General features: G+C 37.2%; 1 protein-coding gene across 9 annotated transcripts in view; it reads right to left on the bottom strand.

Annotated features, from left to right (window-relative positions):
* Positions 1 to 461: 461 nt before the first annotated feature.
* ETV1 (ETS variant transcription factor 1) overlaps positions 462 to 17,653 on the bottom strand; it is a 67,860-nt gene continuing 50,668 nt past the window's right edge. For 6 of the 9 annotated variants that reach the window (XM_040548184.1, XM_040548183.1, XM_040548185.1 and 3 more), the window contains 5 exons: positions 15,130 to 15,198; positions 12,682 to 12,750; positions 9,515 to 9,684; positions 5,775 to 5,876; positions 462 to 3,270 (listed from right to left, as the gene is read on the bottom strand). In XM_040548184.1, coding sequence (XP_040404118.1) covers positions 3,049 to 3,270; positions 5,775 to 5,876; positions 9,515 to 9,684; positions 12,682 to 12,750; positions 15,130 to 15,198 — 632 coding nt within the window. In that variant the 3' untranslated portion in view covers positions 462 to 3,048. The remainder of the gene's footprint in view (positions 3,271 to 5,774; positions 5,877 to 9,514; positions 9,685 to 12,681; positions 12,751 to 15,129; positions 15,199 to 17,653) is intronic. The other 3 variants (XM_040548188.1, XM_040548187.1, XM_040548186.1) reach the window with 1 other exon arrangement.

Here is a 17,653-nt window from a genome sequence, read left to right on the forward strand (position 1 = left end):
CTGTCCTTCTTCCTTCTGCCGAGGTACAGCTTGAAAACAAACAAACAAAAAAACAACCAACCAAAAGCACCCCTCCCCTTAACCCCAAACACACACAATCAAATTCTGTAGGGCATGTGAAAATGTGTATGTGTTTCTAGTTGGAATCAATCCTTCTCTAAATTTACATAGTCCACCCTCCTCCCTTTTGTTAGTCAAATACAATGCTTTGACAACCTAAATACCAGCTATAACATATAGCTATAATATACCTATAAGTGAATTGTATGTACTCCTCACTTTTCTCTCTTCTTTTTTTTTTTTTTTTTGGGGGGGGTGGGGTGAGGGGTGAGGGCTTACATTTTGTGCGATGCTTTTCTAGGCACTGGGAACAGACAATTGTCATCTCTTCTTCCAAAAGAAGAACCTTATTTCAATGGCCAATCCAGTCTAAATGGTTAGGAATCCAATACACAACAATCTTGCAGAAATCAGCTGCCAGATTTATTATTCTACCTGAAAACCCCAAACAAACAAACAAACAAACAAAAAAAACCCAACCAAACAAACAAAAAAAAAAGTGGAATAAAAACAGATTTTAAATAAACCTCTTAGGTACATTTTAAAAAGGGTTAATCAGTTCAGTGAAAGACTTTTATATCTTCTGCTGAGAGATCATGGTAATGTTGGTCTGATTGCTTGTTTTGTTCAGTGAGTCACTACCGTATACAGATATATATATATATTTCTTCTTAAATATTACACATTTGATGCATTTTTTTCCTTTTTTTTTTTTCTTTTTCCTTTTTTTGTCCAACCCCTTTCCCATACCCACATCCTGCCACAGGCAGGAGGCGCTCAATGATGACATTAAAAAATAAAAATCAATCCAAGGACTTTTCATCAAAGCATGTTTCATTTGAACCTTATTTCAATGGAAACTACGTTTGTTGTTTTTGTTTTAAACAATCTTATTTAACCTTTTCCCTTTCCTTCTTGGTAATTATGCAGTTTGAGACTTGTGATTCTGGGTTGATCACTGCAAATTTAAGTGCCATTGAGACTTACAGATGACAGAATTAGGTGACATATTAAGGCATACACACACTCCCATAAAATATGTTGTCTTATGTATCTGAGTAAATTAAATACCTGCCCAAATGTTTTTATCCACCCGTGGTTTCTAGTGATCACTACTTCTGTACTTTTGATTAATTGCATGTTAAAATATTCATAGCTTAACTCATGTCTTAATTGACACAGGATGGAAAATTAACCCACCACCTAGGATTGTCTTTGAAATCCATCCATTGTGATGAAAATTATTCTTGTTTTATGGTTATGCATTCATTTTCCTCCCACTTCTCATGAATATAGGAAAATGAGGCAATCCATATAACACTTAAATTTCACTGGGCAAAGAAAGAAAGAAATCCACATCTTACCCTCTCTAACTCCCTTCAAACTAGTAAATATTATATTTCAGAAAAGGTGCTCATACATATTTAAAACTTTTGCTTTTTTGCTTTCTTTTTTTTCATTTTACATACAGAATATTGCATGTGGCTTGTATTCAGATTACCCCTCTCAAAAAAAAAAACAATGGGGGAAAAAAAAGAACTCAAAATTTAAATTGTCTTCCGAGCATATCAGATCACATTTACATTTAGTGTCCAAAACAAGTTGATTGGTAACATCAGTGCCAGCACTACAACGTCATACAGCGACTTCATGGTATTCTTTGACAGTTCGTCTAAGTCTCTTTTCCACCGAAAATTACAAAAGGCTCTGCAGAGCTTTCCTCAGCAAGCTGAAGCTTACTAGTCATTTGTGGATGCGCATAAAAGCTGCTTATAGCACAGCTATGGCGTAAGCTATTTTCTAAGCAATAAATGGTTCAAGTCATCTATTTTGTCCTGAAATGCTACCTGTAGTTACAGCATTGCTTATAAATGGTCATAGTAAATTCAGCATCAAAGAGAATATTACAGAAAAAGACAGCAGCAGAAGCATTAGCATTATCTAGTATTTATATATGTTATCAACATAACACAGCAGTAAAAGGTTTAAATGCATATTAATGGGTACCGTGTCTAAAAATTACTAAAGTACCTATTTAGTGTATTGGATATTTTTCTCAAGGAGTGCTTGCTGTGTCTAAACAGCATAATTAGATATGTGACTTAGTACAGTTAATTCCTATTGATTAAATAACTTATTTATGTACCAAAGGAAATGGAAGGATACAAAATGTTTTCTCCCTCCTGATCATGATCCTGTATTTAATGCTGACATGATCATCAGAAAGCCTACCACATGTAATTACTACCCTCAAATGGATCTTGAAAGGTCTAAACCATAGCATGGGCCATATATGAATAGCAATGTGGCACCAGTTACAGCATGCAGCTTGTGGTCTGCAGTCACGGATTTTGCTATTTGGTCACTGTACTTATGGCCAATCTGCCTGTCATTAAATGGGATTTTTTGAAGCCCTACCAAAAAAAAAAAAAAGAAGCAAAATTCTCAAGATATTTGTTTTTAGAGGCAAGGTGCAAGGTCCACCACTTCAAGCTTCTAAATTAAATGCTGTGGTATATGCTTTGCTTCTCTTTCATAACTGTAGAAAGACAATTAAGAATGGCAAGAAACAAATGCCCGAGGCATGCTGCGCTGATATCATCAGCAAGTGGTTATTTTGCACAATGAGAATTAACTGTACTACGGATACCCAGAGAAAATGTACAATATCTTATGCTGATATGAAACAAAACAGACATGATATAGCTTTTTTTGTACTTAAAACCTGTATGTTCCCTTCCCAAACTTAAGTAAAAAGCAAACCCACCCTTTTCCTCCTGTTACACAGAATAACGTTTAGGTTCCAACCCTCCCCCTTCAAATAAAGTGCGCTGTCCATGGCAGACCATAGGAGTAATGCAACAGGAAAAGCCCCTTTTAGTGTATTATTTAAAAAACAAACTGAAGTCGTTTCAGCTTTCCTCTGGGTCTTGTGAGAGAGGAGAAGCCTAAAGGAGGGGGAAAATATCCCCTTCACTGTCACTGTTGTTAATAGACGTAGCCTTCATTATAGGGGTGGGTGTTGCAGCAGCCACCGTCCTGCATGTAGACCATGCTCTCATCAAAGTGGGACAGAGGCACAGTGTCCTCCTCATTGATGTGGCGCTCCATGTCAGTCTTCAGTAAGGGGCGCTGGTTGTCTGGAAAGGCCATGGAGAAAAGCGCTTCAGGGTCGCAAACGAACTTGTAGACGTATCTTTCTCCAGCAACCTTAGGATAACAGAAGTAAGAAAAAAAGTGCAGTGTAAGGCTTTGTGGTTTTGCAACTCCAAGTTCAACAGACTTCTTGAAGAATGCACCTTTTTACTTAATAATGATACAGAAGAATGGATAAGGCAATGACCTAGCAAAACCAGGGATCTGCAGAAGCAGTCTGTGCAGATCTGTCTTGATTTTGAGACACATGATATCCTGTTGGAAGATGAACTAGCTCTTCTCCTTTCAAACTTTGTTTGTGGTTGTTTCCTATACTTAACCACAAATGGAACTGTTCATATTGGAAAATGTAAACAAATTGTCACTACAGTGGCAAAATAAAATGACTAAGTCCAACACAGTGTGTGAAGTGGAAAAAAGTATCACATTGCATGATAGAGATCTGAATTTCACTTTACGTAAATTGATTCATACTTAAGTATAAAAGCACTTAGTTATAGTGCATGCTGATTGTACAGGGACAGCGTAAGCAAATACGTAGGCTAATATGTACTTAGCAATTGCTCATGCAAAGCCTGGGACGTTTGGATTTGCTTATGGAGGGGCAATTTGTCCAACAATCCTAAAGTTTTCCTTTATTCAGAAATACCATTAAATGGGTGTGCTTCATCTAAAAACAAAACAAAATGCTGGTCAATCATGTCTTCTCAATCACCCTAAAGAATTATGGCAAAGAAACATGTTGCATGCTCACCATTTATTAAAATTATTTGAAAATAAAGATCATACTGTCTAATTCCTGCAACTAGAGCTAGTATGGGATTGAAAGCGAATGAAGGTGGCAAAAGTGCTGCAAACTTAACTCTGTTCTTAAAGGTGTAAGATAGTCTGAAGCACCTCCTTAAAGTTTCAGCTTATCTATTTACAAATAATGTTATGTCTTGGTAGGGGCTATATCTGTAGTAGATTTTTTTTTCATCAAATTAAAGTCAGCATGTTTGACAGACTGAAGTCTGCATTTGGAAGCTAGACATTTGCATAGCTTATTACCATTGCTTAACTTTAAACAAAAGGGGAAAATTGTGCATACAATTTTTTAAGTAAAGAAGCCTACTGCAAATCTATAATCTCCATTAGTTTTTTAGTATACAGTAAGTGGTCAGCTAGGATGATCCCTGCGAAAAATTCAAACATTGCTCTGCCAGAAAAACAAACATTCAAATTAGCTTTTAAAATGTGTGTTAAACACACTCACGTAGATTAAAAAAGAAAAAAAAAGTAGCAGAGAGTTAGCAAGCTAGCTGTCAGAAGAACTTTCCATATTAAATGCATATGTACATATTATATTCCTGTTCCCATCTATTCAACTCGTTTCCCTCTGTTTGCCACTTACTCTTGCCTCTGTGCTGCCTTTGAACTGTGGCCATGCAAGTGCCCACAGAGCCGAGCTATAACCTGTAGCAAGGCATGCCTCTGGCTGCAGCACTGCCAAGCAAAACCAAGCATTTCTGCTTCTCCCCGACTGTACCTTTTTTCCTGTCCACTTTACAAAGACTAAATGCAGAGGTAAGTGATACACAGAAGGGGATAAGGCACTGTGTACCATAAGCCAGTACTAGCCCAGGCTGACCAAGCTGACACCCGGAGAGTGAAACAGGCAAGCACTACAATGATCCCAGAGTCACCGCTACAGAATCTGGAGCAGGCAACTCCAAACCCAGACTTCACAAACCCTACTGGAAAAGTTACCCAACAACTTGAGCTGAGGGCATTGTTTTCGTTCATGGAATTGGGAAATGGCAGGTTTAAACATGTTAGTCAACACAGACAACAATACTAATGTGCAAAGCTATGGAACAAGTTATATAATACAAGGCGTTTCTTATGATCTTTGATCATATCTACAAATTTCGTTGATGCAGAAGGTTTCTCCCAGTGACTTCTCAGTCAATCTACATGGCACTACATAGCAAGATTTAAAAACATACATGTAAACAGCAAGCCACAGGAAAAAAAGAGGTTGAATACAGTCAGCAAGACCAGACTGATATACATAAATTATTGTTAAATATTTCCCATAATTCAGCCTTTTATAAAATATTAAATTCCACTTAAAAATGGTATTATTACAACATAATCGGTAAAATATTAAAGTATTTGGTATTTTAATAGGTATCATTTTTCTCCCTTATCTTGCAGTTACCAAAGTAGCCAAGCACTGGGCAGCTAATTCAGATCTGCAAAATATTATTCATATTGTATGCTGCTGTTTGCCTTTCCCAGGTGCCAGGAAGCTCTTTTGGATATTTTTGAATGTTACCTCTTTTCCTGTAATCATGATGTGCATTGTGTGAATTGAAACCACAGACATTTTTTACATAGAAAAAAAATATCTTGATGCATATACTTGACCTGGTAGGTGAAAAATTGAGCTTATTGTTTGTTTAAATAGATGAAAAACCTATCTAAGCAATGCAGTTACAAGTACTCTTTGTAAACTGACTTACAGATTAACATGCAACATTCCAGTGAAATTTAATACAGAATTAGCTGCTCACCTTTTGCATGATTCCTTTTTCATAATAATAGCGAAGTGATCGGCTAAGTTTATCATAGTTCATAGCTGGCCTATTTTTCTGAATCCCCCAGCGACGTGCCACCTGCCACATAAATGGATTAGCATTGATTTGTTAAATGCATTTAACAAGCAGATCTTATCATCAGATATTTTATTTGGGGATGGAGCGGGGGAACCCTGCAGGTAGAATGCATATATAAAAGAGAAAATGTTGCCATGACCTGAATTTCCCATGTACTAACATGATTCTTAATTGGACTCACCACTCATCCATTAAACTTGAAATAGACTTACTCATTTGCAAATGTGACAGTGTTTTTTTTTGTTGTTGTTTTGTTTTGTTTTTGGGGGCGGGGGGGGGGAGGATTGTTTTGCTTTTTTAAAGAAAGCCATGAAAAACTCAAGTCATAAAGAGATTATAGACAAAAAATATTCATCAAGCTTCATCAGAAAACTTTCAAAAAGGATGAAAACGTCTCTTAGTTTGAAAATATGGATAATTGTTCTTGAGTTTTCCTTCCTGTCTTAACACTACCAAATTCTATTAAACACACATACATACAGGCTTAGTTCATGAACTAATACAGACCGTAACTTGGAATGATGGCAATGCTGAAATCGTTACGAGATAGGAGTCAAAACTGAGTCCTAAATACAATTTCAGCAAAGAAAATAAATTATCAGAAGAGGAAGGGTAATCACTTGGAGGAACTATATGGCAGTATGAAGAACAGGATAGAAACTGCATGATTGCAGTTGTATTTCTCTTCAAAAAGTAAAATTAAAAAGGAAGCCACAATTAACTTGTGAAGCCATTTCAGAGAACAATATGCCTTCTGCTCCTATGATTACTTGCCTGTCTACTTGCTTCCTGTTTTATTGTCAAAGGTAGTTCTGGAGAAAGAGAGTTTTTGTTTAAAGAGCTTAACTGCTTATTCCCCACCCAAAATTACAATCTGCTGTTTGTGACATTTCATTTACTGGCTGTACAAATGACTATCATGTCACTGGAGGAAAAAAAAAAATAAAAAAAATATTATGATGAAAAATAAGAGTTGATGAACTCTTTAGAGCACATTTTATAAAACTGTTCGTGTGGTGCATATGCATACAGCTCTGGGAAAAGGAAAGAGAAGCCAAGCAGCTTCTCAGCAGACAGCTCTACAAAACTTTCCCACAGGTGTCTGGAGTCATTTGATGCAAACCATAGATGACATGCAGCACTGAGAATTGAAGGGGACTAAATAGCAACAGCAAAAGCCATGACTTTGATCTCCATCTGGACAATAATTTTTAAAATTTCTTTTTATATAATTATTTCCTTTCAATGGTGCAGCTTTTCAGGCTTATGTAAATTATCATGGCTCTGCTAACTTTAGCTATGTTATAGCTGTATCAAAACATACCTCCAAATCATGTCAATTTATTCCAGCTGTAGATTTGGCCTAGATATGTAACCTTGATTCGCCTATTCATCTTTGCAACACATGCCTACATCTCTCTTTCTTCACTCCTGCCAAGTTTTTTTCCTGCATTAAACAAAGTCCTAGAAATCACTACTGTATCAGGTTTGCATAATAAATAAGTACACAGCAAAGTTTTCTATAACAAAATAATCATTGAGGATATGCTATATTGTGTGGTATCTTGACATAAATGAATAGGCAAGCAAGTCCAGAATTAGTCTTGGTAAGAAAGTCTTCTTGTCCTTCAACTACAACATATATCAAATCTTGCTCTGGGGAAGAGGTTCAGGGTTCAAGGCTTCCGTGCCACTTTTCTGTTGAAGGTTACTGTGCTGGTGATAAGGCAATGGAAATGGACCTATGCCAATTCTTAACCTCCACAGTTCACAGTCGCTTTCTGAATGAGCTATGGTGTCTGAGAAGCTGATACATACTTGTTTCTGTTAACACCCTTCCTACCGGGACATAAACGTCCAGAAAGGGATGGGATAGAAAGATCATGCCACTAACATCCTCACTTACACAGCTGAACCAACAAGCTCTTTGACTTGCCTTCGATTTACACTTGGCAACCAGCAGAAGTGTGCAACTTCCCACAGGCTATTCTTATTCTAATCGACAGCTTTTGTCAGACCCATGACATTCACATGAAAACAACTTAGTCTTCTTTGCATTCACAGAGAGCACAGAGGAGCAAGCAAGTTTCAAGTTGTCTGCCTCCTCCAGATCTTAGATGCAGCGCTGCTCAAAACCACAAAGCAACTGCTGTGCAGTCAGACAAGCAGATGATCTGGCTAACTTAAATGTGAATATCTAATTCTTCAGGGAATTATGCAATGTGTAACTCTTAGGGTTTTATTTTGTTATTTTCCTTTCCTTATCTAATAAAATCTATAAAGTTTTTGCAACATATGCTGGGAACCATTGTTCAATAAATCTCTTTGATCTTGAAAAACGTTGGACATACCTTAAAGACAGGACAAAACCTAGAAGTTAAAAAGATTGCCAAGATTGGCCAGGGGAAAGAATCAGATGTTCTGTGATCAAATCCTCAGATGCACAATGCCAGGATCTGCCACGGTGACTACTAGCACGGGGGATGTTCGGACAGCGCAGAGCCGGCTCATGGGTCCCTGCAGCAGCCTGCCCCTCAGCCAGACCATGTCAGGAAGAAAAGGGACATCAGTACCATCTCCATCCTCAGCTACCCTTAGGGCTGTTGGCACATCGTGTAACTTAAATGCAAGAAAGCTTTCATATCGCTTATGGCAGCAGATGGATTGCAGAAATAGCTGGTGGAACACAGAAGCTGCCTTACACCCCCGAAGCTTCTGACTCAGAGGGGATCCTGAATTAAAATTTACTGTGGTCTCCTCTAATACTCAAACCCTTCCAAGGGGCAAACAAGTAAACCAGAATGATATTGCTTTTTGACAGTACTCATCAAATCATCCACATCAGCATTACAATAAAATTCACACACACCAGATTTTCTAACAGTTTCCACTGCTGTTTAGAACACACGATAGATTATTTAATGTTAGCTAGTCAAAATAGTTCATGTAATAAAATGTTCAATTTATTCCTGTTTATCACACAAGTGAACTAAGTCATGGTTCAGCAAATGTTCATGAATACAAGCAATTTTATCTACCCCATGAGTCCTTCATGGTTCAGGGGAGCTGTGCATGTGCAAGAGTGTTTGCAAGACTAGGATCTAAACATGCACTCAGCAATCTAATGATACAGATAAGCAAGAAGGCTCTAAATAAGGCTCTAAAGAGAGAGTTTTTATTTATAATTTCAATGGGATTTTACTGCGTAGCATTCTTAAACTCCTTTGTCAGCTGTTTCAGATGGGGTCTTTCATTCTACAGATAGAGTTCCAACTGCCCACACCTTTACACTAAAGAATATTTGGCACTAAAAGACTACTCAGGGACAAGTTTTTAAAGGAATTTGGAACGATTCTTCCTGGAAAATGGTTCTGTAAAATCTGGGCTCCACAATTAGTGCTGAGTATTATGAAACTCTGGTACTTGCAATATTGTTATTATTTCATAGGACTATGAAATCAAGTCTATGCTCAAGTGTACCTGTGTCCCAACACTTCCCCTACCAGTTCTCTCTATTATCCTTCTAAAGTTCTGTGAAATTAAATATGGAAGGAAAATACAGCCTAGCTCTGAAGGAGCACTGTTAAATTTGCAGGACGGGGCAGTGGACATTGAGACTTGCTGTTTATCTATCTCACCTCCTCAGGCTCAATCAGCTTGAATTCCATGCCTCGACCAGTCCATGCTATGAAGTGAGAGTTTGATGGGTCATCAAGAAGCGCTACCAAGAACTGCCACAGCTGAAGTGAGCCTCGCCGTTGATACGTGGGTCCCTCACGGTACATTCCTGGCTCCTGTTTGACGTCACCTGCACAGAATAACAGTGTTAGCTGACCAATGCACAACAAGTATTGTCACTCAGTTTGTGTGATAAGTTGGCAAAGCAAGCATTAGGGTTAATAAAATTAAAGAATTCTTACTACCCAGCTGTCTATAAATGCAATAGTCCCCCTCCTGCTATTAACTGTAAACACTCTTACAATAACATATTCATATACGAACAAGTACCTAAATTCAGTCACACTTTATGGAAGTCTCCCTAAGCCTACCCCCATTCACTTCTGATACATGCAAATCTTGCTTGCAAACCATTTTGTAATATCCTCTATTTGAAAGAGCATGAACTATTTTTGTAAGCAACTCTGATGTCTGAAGAACTGCGTTTGTGTACCGTACTTCGAACAAGCCTCTGTTTGGAAATGTAATGTATGCTTCATAAAGCTGCAAAGCCCTATTGAGTGAAACTTCTTTTGCATGCAAATTCTCTAAAGGAAAATTTGACAAAGTATTTGACTTGGATTTAAACAGCATGTGCTTTACGTATAGGTATGCAAATCCTGCAGATATGCGAGTTCCTCTGTGGCATATTGGACTTGCATATAGCACACATTACTTTTACTTGTATCTACATATTACATTAGTATTCCCCCTGAAAAGCAGTAAGTAATTTTTTCTAAAATTTCAAATCCAGAGGAAGTTATTAAAAACCAGCAATAATATTCTGCTGTTCCACAAATTGCCAATGAAAAACTGTCCTGCTTCATCCATACCGTGTCTCTGTTGTTTTTAAATCATATTCATACTAAACAACTCATGCAAACAAAAACAGCTGAAAGGTCTGATGCTGAAGCAGAGATTTATTTTTTTTTCTTTGAATAATGACAGTAATCCTTGATAAACTGGTAAAACTCCTCATTTCGAGTACCAGAACTGCAATCCTTGCTAATAAGCAGAATGACCTGTTTAATACAGAAAGCCAGGACGTTACATTCAACCACAGCATTAGGATGTTCTGATGGCCATTACAGAACAGCTCCAAGTAGTGAAAGTAAGAATAATAGTATTAAAAATGGAGCATTTCCTTTTGTAATCAGGAAAGAAAATTGAGTCAATAGCTGTGGAAAACAAATAAATCAGCACAAGGCTTTTGGGTTTATGTGAGGTTCAAGTTCCAGTCCTGAAAGGCCTTCTTTCTCAAGGACAGGATTTTTCTTTTAATGATAGCTGAGCAATGTGAAAATAGCAAGTGCAGTATTACAGAGGATCAGATTCTTTGCCTATTTCGATCTTTGATTTCAAATGAAGCAGCTGAGAATCTACTTCTGAAACAACAAAGCTACTGCTGGGCTTATCCCATTTTAGCTTTACTGGCCAAAACATAATGACACATCTGCTATTTTTTCCTCAAAAGTCATCATGCTACAAGTATAAACACACATATTTGTATCATGACATCAGTCTTCTAGAGTACAAGGTGTTGTCTCAACGGTCACTCACAGCAGCTAGTAGCAGACTGCCTGCTTTGCAAGAACACAAATATTTCCACACTATTTTTTTTTAACTTTATTCGTATTTCTTTCCCATTTTCATTCCCTTCCCTGGACAAAACCCAAACAAACAAAAAGGCTTTTCAAGAATGACATGAACAAGTACTCATCCTGAATATTTTTAACTTCTTGTAGAACAGGGTCTGATCCCATGCTGATAAATATAAAAATGATTTTGCCACTGATATGAAATGGATGAGGCCCACAATGTTTTTTGGGAGGGGGAACCTGACACAGTGCGCTTGAGAAAAACAAACAAACCACCAACACCACCAAAAAAAAAAGAAAAAAAAAAAAGAAAATAAAGAATCCAAAGCCAAGGTATAAAGTAGATTTTCAATAAATTACCCTTTCAGTGAATATGTCAATCCTGTGACAATGCAATACCGGACTGAGCAATCTTTAGAGTTAGGTGAAAGCTAGTATTATTTAAAATCCTCTATTTATTTCTTATTATTCCTTACCAACCCTGAAATGCACATGACACCTCAGTTTGAGGAATGTACAATTCTTCAGGTTAATTTCATTTTAGAGTCTCCCCTTCTTCAGTAAACACAACAAATGCTGCTAGACACACAATAGTTTTGCAATCCATCTAAGTGATTCTCAGGCGAAAACAAACAACATAAAGCAGGAGGAAAAAAAAAAGCACTGTAAGTTCTCCAGCTTTCCTTTAGCTATTCACAAGTTTATCAGAAGGTATCTAATCCTTCCTGCTTAAAAATAAATAAAGCTGGACATACATACACTAACTCAAGAAGCCACTCCAGCAAATTTAAGTAATTGATCTCCAAATTACTTCCCAAAGTTGCAGACTAACAGAGTCACCGGCAAGAAATACTGAGTCCATCTACTTTGTCTGTAATGAAATAAATCTGAAATCAACTGAGTTACACCAGGAAACTGATTTTACATCAGAGTAACTGAGGATAATTCAGGCCATTTATTTTACTTGACCCCAGAACCCTTCTGAAAAATAAACCACTAGCACAATGCCTAATGTAGCACAAATACACCAATACAGAAATGTCCTATGGACTCACTCCCCCCTGTTCATATCTTCACAGACAATGTGACAAGGGGCTTAATCCTCACTAAAACCAAAGCTGCTGCCATCTCCTCTGTTTTGTTAATTATAAGAGAAGCTTTCATTAAATCTCTAACAACAAGCAGTATGTGATCAGTGCAATGGAAATCCTCCTATTCCTTCTCAACAGTACAGGAACTGAGCTCCTCTGCCCCAACTTCGGATATAGAACCCTTCACTGGCAAAAGTCAAACGACATCCTATTGTAAAGGAGACTTTGGTTTCAAGAGACAAAGGTCAGCTTTGGTTGGGCGCTCTGCAAACGGTGTGTTAAGGAATCCTAAATTGGAACGTTACCGACCTTTTTTGATCACCAGCAGAGAAAAGTCCCTCATCTCTTTCTTTTTTATCTTGCCACACAAGAAAAGAGTGAGAGATGTGCCATACATACCGTCAAACTTCTCTGGAACAACGCAAGTGTCATCATAAAACTGCCTAGGTCCCTTTTCATACATACAACCTGTAAGTTAAAGATAAAGAGGTGTTTATTTAAAAGATGCATGGAGAAAGACGAGATCATAGGCTTAATGCCAGAGGGAACAGTAAGTCATACAGGAATTAGATTAATATCCCACATCCTTTACACACGACCCAATCACAACATTTTGGCCTCAGTATAAGGGTGTTTAATTAATGTGTGCATTCCCAAAAGACTGCTAATCGCCACCTGCAAAAATGAAAAAGTACTCATTTTTCTTTACGATTTATTCCAAAATGTTTGCTTCATTTCCTATTTGAATTAGCATGGCTTCACATTTTAACCATTAGTTCCTGTGTCTTCTGCCTGCTATACTAAAGAAGTTCTACTCTGTATTTTCTCCCCATACCTACGTAAGTCACTCAGTGGATGTTACTTTCAATTAAGATCATTTGAAATTTAAATTTTGTCATTAAAAGACACCCTCTGCAACCTTGCACTCTTTTTAGGACCCTCTTCTGTGCACACTCCTATTTTGCAGTATTATTTTGATGTTTTAGTTAAACAGAACTGTATTGGATGCCAGGATCAGCCTTGCTAATGCAACTTGGAGAGACAAAACAAGCCCTCCTCTCCTGCCTCCTTCCGGCTCTCCATTTGACTGTGCAAATATTGTAGAAGGGCTTTTTGCCGTATGGCTGCAATGTTTGGCTGGGCTGATTTCCCATTGCGAAGCTGAGGAGGAGGAGGCCCATCTCAACATCATTTTTTCCAATATACTGTTTCCCAATTCCATAGGCCTGGTCTGCATTCAGCGTATTAAAAAAACATTTTCTTTAACATGCCCAGATTACCACGCAATTGAAACTGCTTTGTGTGACTGCCCTGTCCTGCCCGTTATTTACCACTGTGCCACACAGTTATCAATTAACATTTTTCTGTATCTTTACTGAAAATGTTGAATAGCAACACTCGTGATATCAATTCCTACAGAACTATACAGAACTGTAATAGAAACAAATCCATTCTGTGATGATTGCCCAGTGACAGCTACTTTTAGATCTGTCAGTAAGCCAGGTCTTAATGTATTTAATGTGTACCTTATTGATACTGCTTAGTGCTAACTTCTTAATCAGAATGTAACACAGTCGCAAATTGAATGCCATATAAATGGCCAACTACATGATACAAGAGACAAGTATCTTTATCAATCAAACTTTTAATCTCAACAAAGAATGAAATCAGATTTCTTTGACATGACCTTTATTCCATAAAATCATGTTGACTGATTTCCAAATACAGAAAACAAATATTTACCGAACACGGCTGCTTTTTCTACGTCATTCATAACAAATTTACCACCACCAAGAACTTACGAGTACATAACATGGCTAAGGCTGTTTCTCCCCTATCTATGCCGTGATTAAAACTCAAATCTGTTAACCCTCACCCTGTAGTTTGTGGATTTTTCCCTGATGTCTTTCACCTCTCTTATCAAGCTTATATACATCATAGAATTTCATATACTGAGGCTGTTACAAATTTCTACCTGCTTTTTCATCCTCCTTGTGATATACTAACTTTTATTTCTATTTTTCTGCCTTTATTCCACTCCAGAAGCACGTGGGCTTTTAGCTAGTTTTGTTATCTTTCCAGTTGTGTTGTGTCTTTTTACTAATGAATGAAGCCTTACAACAGGACTTTCACTCATGCATCTGTCTGAATTCCTCATATTCCTGAATATCTCATAAACAATTTTCCTCAGGTTTGTGAAATTAGCCCCTTGGAGGAAAAACAAACAAACCCTAAACAACAAAAAAATCACATATTGACAAAAAGGATGCATTAAAGGAGAAGAGTGAATGGCATAAGCTATGTTTCAGTGGCCATTTTTGCCTAGTTCTGCTGGCCTTTTAATATGTATAAAGTGCTGTTACTTAGAATTATTAATTTTGACAGTGATCTTAGCTCTTCCTTACTGAAGTCATTAACAGCTTTTGTATATATTAAATGGTCTAAAAAGCACCAAAACTTTGAGAGAAAAAAAATGAAAACTTTTTAAAGTGTAAAATGGATTACTTAACTGTTAACCAAGCCTGTCACACTAGTAGCCTGGAAAATATCATTTAAATAGAATGGGTAATATGGACAAATTTGTTAGCGTCACTTCCCTTCAACAGCTGGAGGCACTGAAAAGCAGAATAAATAAATTCATAACAAAGTTGCTTCTATCCTAACCAACCTGTGTCACTAGAAGAAACTACAAAAGACCAGCTCAGCAGAAACTCGAGACTGGGAAGAGAAAGAAAGATGTCGGAGTCTTCCCAGCAGCAGGATCAAACCAGTGAAACCCAAATCTCTCCAGGCTTTTTTTCCCCCCAATTTCTCTCATACAAAAGTGATACATAATAGAAAACTTAACTTCTGTTCTGTTTGGGTGAGTCAGGAAGCCTTCTTGCCTCATGTAAATGGAATGGCAGCTAGGCACTTCTGAAAGGAGAAGACAATGCTAGTCAAAAGACTGTCTGGAATTGAAGTGTTCAGGTTATCAATGACAAAGGCTGCAGGCAGAAGAACACTAAGAAGGATGCAAGCTACAGCAAGGGGGAAGGAACCTGACAACCCCCAGTAAGCATTTCAGAGCAGCATGCACAAGGCATGGCGAAAGAGAAAACCATAAAGATCATAGAACCCACACAACATTGGTACTTGAACTCAAACCCTTATCGCAATCAACCTTACTAAAAGTTGATTTCCACGACACATTTGAGATCATTCACAGACCGAAAAATCCACACAAACAGTATAAATATTTTAAACCCTGTGATCGTATATCCATCTTTGTAACTAATTCAACGCACTGTTTTTAATCAATTACACAGAAAAGTCTGCCAATCATAGTAGGCACTTATAAACTCTACAAATACAGTATCATTAATACAAGGAATGTCAGGATGAATCTACAGTAGGTTATTGGTTTTTAGACTCTGGCTGAGTCTTGAAACATTAAAGAAATTTTCTGCAAATGCTAAGCATTTAAACTCGGAATTCAGCTGCACCAATTTCACCCTCTGCTTGTGTACCCTTAACCAAAAAAGAAACCCCTTAAAAGCAAAAAAAAAAAAAAAAAAAATTGTGCACATTTTAAGTAATACACAAATATATTTGCAGTTCCTCACATCTACTCAAATATGCAAGAAGAATGAGGAAACAAACAAACAAACAAACAAACCAGAACTAATGAAAATGGTATTCTTTAAATGTCTTTTTTTTTTTTTTCCTGTGTCTTACACTGTCTCCAATAGTGACATGCTGTGCACAGGGACTTGCAAACAAAAATACACCATATACGTTTGCCCTTCTAGACTGTTTAAACCGCCTCTTGAATATTGAAAGTCTTGCTTAACACCATGTATTCAATCTTGGGATAAACTCCTACCCTAAGCTACAATCTGACACCAGTAACTTGTAACTCTTTAAGAGATGCAAACAGAGGTCGAAAGAGCAGACATTATTTTTCCAACACTACCTACCAACTCTTTCAGAATGTGATTCCAAATTTTGCTGTTCACTGACTAGTGATGAGTATCAAAGATTTGGCTGCATAAGAAAATGAGGTTTTACACCGACTTCACAAAACAAGTGAAACACAGGACAGGAATAATAAGTTTCCTCTAACAGTCCGCAGTCTCTCCTGCACATCCATGCCAAACTCTTTATTACCTCCTCTCTCGATTACATGTTTAGTGCCTGCCTACTCAGGCCTCGAGGATCTCTAATGTCTCAGACAACTATTCTGAGCAGACACAGGACTCGGTAACTCAGTGATCACACAAGTCAAGTATAGCTCTGTAGACTAGAAGTCAAGGCTACAAGTAGTGGTTCACCTGCAAAGAATCACTCATCTTACCAAGTAGATTGAATTTTAAGGAGCATGGAAAAATCTACGTATAAAAAAAAAAAAAGAAAAAAAAAAAGAAAAAAAAGAAAAAAAGAAAAAAAGAGGAAGTTGCAGAACTGAAACAGATGCTATTTTCTATTTTAGGTAAAAATTCACTAGTATTGGCAGCAAAACCCTTTTTGACTCATGAACTCCACTCTTGCAAAGTGATACAGCAGAGTATACAGAATAAAGAGTTATGTATGAATCCAAGAAGCTGTGTTTTTAGCCAATTTGGGGTTTCATCTCCTATGCTCCCAATGTCAATTATAATTAACATCTGGAGTCTTTTTAAGGCAAGCATTGTTTGTACCAACATTACTTAATCTTTTGGTTAGCTTGTGCTTAAACAGTCCACAGAGGACCGAAAAATACAGCAGGCAAGAGTTTATTTCTCGTAAAGTAACTAGAGTCTTGTTATCCTAAAGTGCTATCAGTTAATTTATGACTATCAGAGTGGGTCAGACTCTAATCAAATTGTAGAAACATTTCCAAAGTGATTATTCAATCAAATGACTAACATGGTTAATTAGGAGCCATAAACATTGCTCTGAAGTTCATCAAAGTAATGACTTGCCCAGAAAAATTACTGCTAATTAAATTGCCTGCTGCTTTCATTTCTACCTTATCTAATAAAAAGTCCAACCAATGAAATTTAGCATTGCAGTTTTAAATTGTACTAAATGCCTGACTAAGACCCAGAAGTATTTTTACTAGCTAAGCGGAGCTACTTCAAAAGAAAACATTTTAGTGCAGAAATTACAGAGCAATTATATGTTTTCTTCTCCTTAAAGTATTGTTTTAAGACAACAAATAAGACAGAATTAGGCATAAAATACCACCAGGGCAGGGTACAAGCATTTGAGGTGACTGACTCTACCACCTTTTAGTAATTTTTAGTCTTTGAGGAAAAATGTGCCTGGCTTTAGGACACACGATAAGCTTATTTCAGACTCTTAATGAAGTAGTTCACATTGTGAAGTTACATCATCTCAAGAGCAGCAG

Source organism: Cygnus olor, chromosome 2 (genome assembly GCF_009769625.2).
Source record: "Cygnus olor isolate bCygOlo1 chromosome 2, bCygOlo1.pri.v2, whole genome shotgun sequence".
In the NCBI taxonomy this organism is placed as follows: domain Eukaryota; kingdom Metazoa; phylum Chordata; class Aves; order Anseriformes; family Anatidae; genus Cygnus; species Cygnus olor.